General features: G+C 56.2%; 1 protein-coding gene across 1 annotated transcript in view; it reads right to left on the bottom strand.

Annotated features, from left to right (window-relative positions):
• PLXNA4 (plexin A4) overlaps positions 1-4825 on the bottom strand; it is a 378640-nt gene that overhangs the window by 57686 nt on the left and 316129 nt on the right. The window contains exons 15-16 of the mRNA XM_019646084.1: positions 915-1051; positions 706-724 (exon numbers count right to left, since the gene is read on the bottom strand). Coding sequence (XP_019501629.1) covers positions 706-724; positions 915-1051 — 156 coding nt within the window. The remainder of the gene's footprint in view (positions 1-705; positions 725-914; positions 1052-4825) is intronic.

Below are 4825 nucleotides of genomic sequence, written 5' to 3'. Positions count from 1 at the left end.
TCAGCCTGCCCGGCCCCATTGCTAGCCAGAACCCTGTGAAGTCAGTTTAGCAAGAATCCCCCCACCCATGATATCTGAGCACCCTGGCCGGCCTCCTGCAAGAACCCTGTTATTGGTTTCGTAAGGATTCTACCCCTTACTATTTCCTCTTAGCAATGGTCCACCCGCGGAGCCCTCACTCTGCTTGTTGGGTGTACATCCCCGGCTGGCTCTGCTCTATCTGGAGTGGAGTCCCAGCTCTGTCCTCCACTGTGAACGCTTGACACCCACTGCCAACAGCCCTGAAGAAACTCTTCTTGGCCACGTTAACAAGTGTCACAATAAGTTTGTCTTTAACATTACTAATGCAAGGCCTGGCCTGGTGTGGCTTCAGATCTGTCATGGCCCTCAGCACAGCTCCCTCCTGGGAAAACCTCTCTGTAGAACCTCAGTCTCCTGCCACACGTCCTAGTGCCCTCCCGGTGGTGCACCTCCCGCCTCCCTGCTGTCCCCGAGGCTCCTGGCTCATGGAAGGCCGGCCCTTCTGGGGCTGGACAGTGGAGACAGATGGGAGAGAGTTTGGCTGCATTTAGAGAGTCCATCGTCATGGCTAGCTGGGCTGCTGCCCCTGCCAGCTGGCTCTATGGCAGCTAGCAAGGAGCCGCCCTGGGGGGAGGGGCTCTAGGTTCCAAACTGTGTCCCGTGGAGCCCTAGGGTCTTCTGCACAGTAGGTGGCATGGGGCATCTAGGCGAAACGGTGGCAGCAAGCAGCACAAGGGCCCCATCCAGGGAACTGAGACAAACCTCCGCAGCCTGGTGTGCCCAGGAAACCCTCTCCCAAAGAGAGCGGCCACTTTCCAGGGAGGAGGAAGCACCTGCCGAGGTTAGCCCTACTCCATGCTGTGCACCCCAAAGCCGGCCCTGCAGTGAGTTACCTGTGGAAGAGGCAGGGCTGCTTGCCGAACGTCACCACCACATTGCTGCCCGCGTTCAGGTTGGTGCCCGTGATGGTCACCTGGGTGCCTCCGGACATGGGCCCTCGGCTGGGCTTCAGGTCTGAGAGCGTCAGCGTCTGTGTAGGAAAGGATCTGGCCTGAGGCACAACCAGGCCGGGCCGAGGAGGCGACTGGGCAGGGGTGAGGCAGCACCCCAGGCCCGGTGCCACCTTCTCGAATCCTTATTGATGGTGGCCTCCCGGAGAGCCAGCCCAGTTTTCTTAGGCTTGTGTGGCGAGGCAACATTCTAGCCCCTGGGAGTTTGTATCTCTATATTAATAAGAGTAACAATCATAAAAGCTGCTATGTACTGACTTTTTAATATCTTTGATATATCTTCATATATATAAATAATTCAATATATACTAAATATATATAAGTAGTTGAACTGCCCAGTCAATTCTACAAGGTAGGTATCATTACCCATCTTACAGACGAGATTCAGAGATGTTAGGCAAAGTTTCTAAGGTCACACAGCGGAAAAGCGGCACACCTCAGACCTGACTCCAGCGCGCTCCGGTCTCCAGTCTCATTTGCTTTCGGAAGGTGACCTGCCCCTTCCACAGGCCTCTCAGAGAGCTGCCCTAAGCTCCCCGGGGCCAGAGCGATGGGCTGCGACGGCCGCAGGGAAATCGAGGGGGAGATGCATAGAAGGGTTGGGGGACTGAGTGGGGGAGTCAGGCTGGGAACAGGGTGGGGGCGCTGGGAGCTGAGGATTTGGAGTTGCTGTGTGTTCTTTCATTAGCATTTTAATGGAAAAAAACTTTCCTCAGTCCCAGGTGAGAAGTCTGTATCTGCATTTAAATGAAGCTTTCTCTCCACCCCCCTCTGCCCACCCCCTCCCCACATACACCCCGCTTCCTCAAAGAATTCTGCACCGAAAGTTGAACCCACTCAGGAGTAGGCAGGCAGCCTCCCCACGGAGAGGCCTGGATCCGTAACAGAGAAGAGAAGCCTGAAGCCTGCGGCCTGACACGGATACGCCCCATTCCAGGCAGGGACACTCGCTGACTGCTGCACCGGTGTCCGCCCACGCGCACCGCCCTCGGGTCTGTGCAGATCCCGGGCCTGGCATCCCCGTGGCACCCACCAAGCTGAGGGATGCCTTATCCTGGCTAGGCTGCTGGCACTACTGGAGACTTCAACAAGGGTGGGGTGAGGTGGGGAACGGGCCCTCCTTTCTCAGCTCTGTCTAGATCAAGACGCTGTGTGACTCGGGACAAGTCACTTAACCTTTCTGGTCAAAAAGTGGCTATTAACCTTTCTGGTCAAAAAGTGGCTATCTCAAAGGCACCTGTTTTCTGGTTCTGCAACTTAGTGTCACCTCCTACAAGTGGTGTCTTTGCCCCAACTGTCTGTAAAGGGAGAGCTTTCAGTCCTGGGTCCTGTTGACTTCCTGAGAGGGAAGCAAAGGAGAGTCAGAGAGAGAGAGAGACAGAGAGAGAGAAGGGGAGAAGAGGGAACAGAAGGGAAGAGAAGAGTCTGAGCTGAAGGGTTTCCAGGCAGGGAAGGGGGGGTGGGGGGGGGTGGTCCTAGAGAGACAGTCACAACCAGGGAAGTTAAGATAGACAGGGTGGGGGGCAACATGTAAGGAGAGCGGGCTCCCTGGCAGCCTGTGGGTGGGGGTCTTAGAAGCCCTAGAAGGGAGTAACCCTTGCTGGCTTTGCCCTGACACTCCTGTCAGCACAGGCTGGGGGGGTTGTCCTGGGGGCTGAGAGAGGATAATACGGAGACATGTTTTAAAATGGTGAGAAACTATTAATTATTCAAGACGTGCTTCATAAATATTTCACAGTGGGTTTGCACAGGAAAACAAATCCTACCTTACTTGCCACCTCTGGGCTTGGCTCCCTGGATGGAGGTAGAGGGGAGGGAAAAAAGCGCTACCTCCAAGGAGACCTCTAGGGTCAGAGCTGGTGACAAGGCCAGGACGTGTCACGGAGACTGGCCTGATTTGTGGGGGGAAACTGAGGGAGGCCTGGACCTTGCCTCCATCCTCAGCCCTGAAAAGGGGCTCCCCAACAAGCTCCAAATCCCAGAAGTGTCTTAGGAAGGGGCTCCCCAGCTGAACGCAGAGTCCAGCGGAAATAGGGGCTTCTGTGAGGGGCCCACACTGTTGAACCTGTGAGCTGCCCAGCAAAGCCAGAGGCCAGTGAGCCCCGAGGTGTTGGGGAGCACAGCAGATGGCCATTCTGTCTCTTCCAACCTCCCGGGTGAGTCACGGGGACCCTCGCCCTTCATTTCCACCCTGAACCCCTAGGAACTCTGTGGGCAGAGCCTCAACCACTGGGCCTTTAAATGCAAATTGGGGTCTGGAGAGGAGACTGGGGTCCCCAGCACCATTCCTCCTCCCTGAAAGTCTTCCCCGGTGGACAGGCAGCCCCAGGACAGTTCTTCGGAGATGCCCCTCTAATAGAAACGCGACTTTAGTCTTGGAGTCCCAGGGACCCATTAGACGGATGCATTTTTGCCTTGTGGCAAAACTCTCCAGTTTCCTGACCTGCCTTTCTGCTCCCACCTCTCCTCCTCCGATCAACACCCTTCTCTCTCCCTCCCTTCTGCTCCCATCTTTTGGTGCATTTTCCGTGGTATACCTTATCCCAGGAACAGCCTCCCACTACTCAAGATGCACACAGAAAACGTATCCTGCCTTGTATAGATCCTGCCTTTCCATTGGCTCCTTGCATGAAGCCCCGCCTGAATGCCCTCCATCCAACCCCATCCTGCCCTGGTAGAAACAATCATACAGGCAAGATCGACCCCCCCTGAGAGCAGAAGGGTCTTTTGATTATCTGCCACGTAGAGGTAAGAATTAAGCCCGAGAGCAGATACCAGCAGGCACATGCTAGCTATTCAATAAACGTTGCTACTCCTAGGCCGGTGGGCCTCAGCCCGGGCTGCAGTTGGAATCTCCTGGGGAGCTTTGTGCCTCACCTGTAGGGTGTGATTTAGCTCAGGGGGGCTCCAGAGCACTTTGCTTAAAGCCCCTCAAGATAGTCCAACGTGCAGGGAGGTTTAGAACTGCCGAAGCACCACAGGGGGCTGGCAAAGAGATCAGCAATCTGAGCGTCATCTCCAAAGACTGACTGGTGTGAGTGACAGAGGGCAGGGCCACCAGGAGGCAACCCCAACAGCCAGTGCAGGCAGATGCCACGGGTCCCCAAAGAGCAGGAACAGGGCCACCCTAGGAGAAGGCTGAGGAATGGGTCATGAGCAGGGCTTGGGAGAATGGGAGGATATGGCTTAAGGGCAAATGGGGAAGGAGATTGAGAAGGGGAAGGGGCTAGGCCACAGGAAGGCTCAAGCAATAGGACTGGATAGACCAAGGAACTTAGAGCACAGAGAGAGGCAGGGGGTGCCCTGGGCTCTTCCTGGGGGATTTAAGGAAGCTAAGGTGGAAAGGAAGACTCCAGGACACGGTGACCAAGTGGAATTAGGGGAAGGCGAGTCACAGCCCACCAAGATGGTGGGGCTGGGTGACAGGCCACTGACAGAAACGGGCAATCGAGTGGGACGCACTGTTCGTGGGCGCTGACAGCCTGGGTGGGACATGGGCGGTGACGGCAGGACATCCAGGGGCCAGTAGCCTTTGAGCGCGTCGCAGAGGTGAGAGGCCTGGCTGAGACACAGCAGAGAAAGCTAAGGCCCAAAGGAAACATCTGCTTAACGAGGTTGTGGCTGTTTCTAGGACCACCCACTTGGTCGCTGCCAAGTGTACACAGGATAAACGCTGTCCAGGCAGCTGACTGGCCAAGGAGGCCCAGGGCTTGCTTTGGCCATGCAGCAGTGGCCTGCCTTTCGCCACAGCCGCCAGGCCATTTCAGAGCCAGATTTCATGCCCGGTTTCGGCA

Source organism: Hipposideros armiger, unplaced genomic scaffold (assembly GCF_001890085.2).
Source record: "Hipposideros armiger isolate ML-2016 unplaced genomic scaffold, ASM189008v1 scaffold_97, whole genome shotgun sequence".
NCBI lineage: Eukaryota > Metazoa > Chordata > Mammalia > Chiroptera > Hipposideridae > Hipposideros > Hipposideros armiger.
Note: the sequence above shows the minus strand (reverse complement) of the source record. Positions and strands in the feature narration are given on the sequence as shown.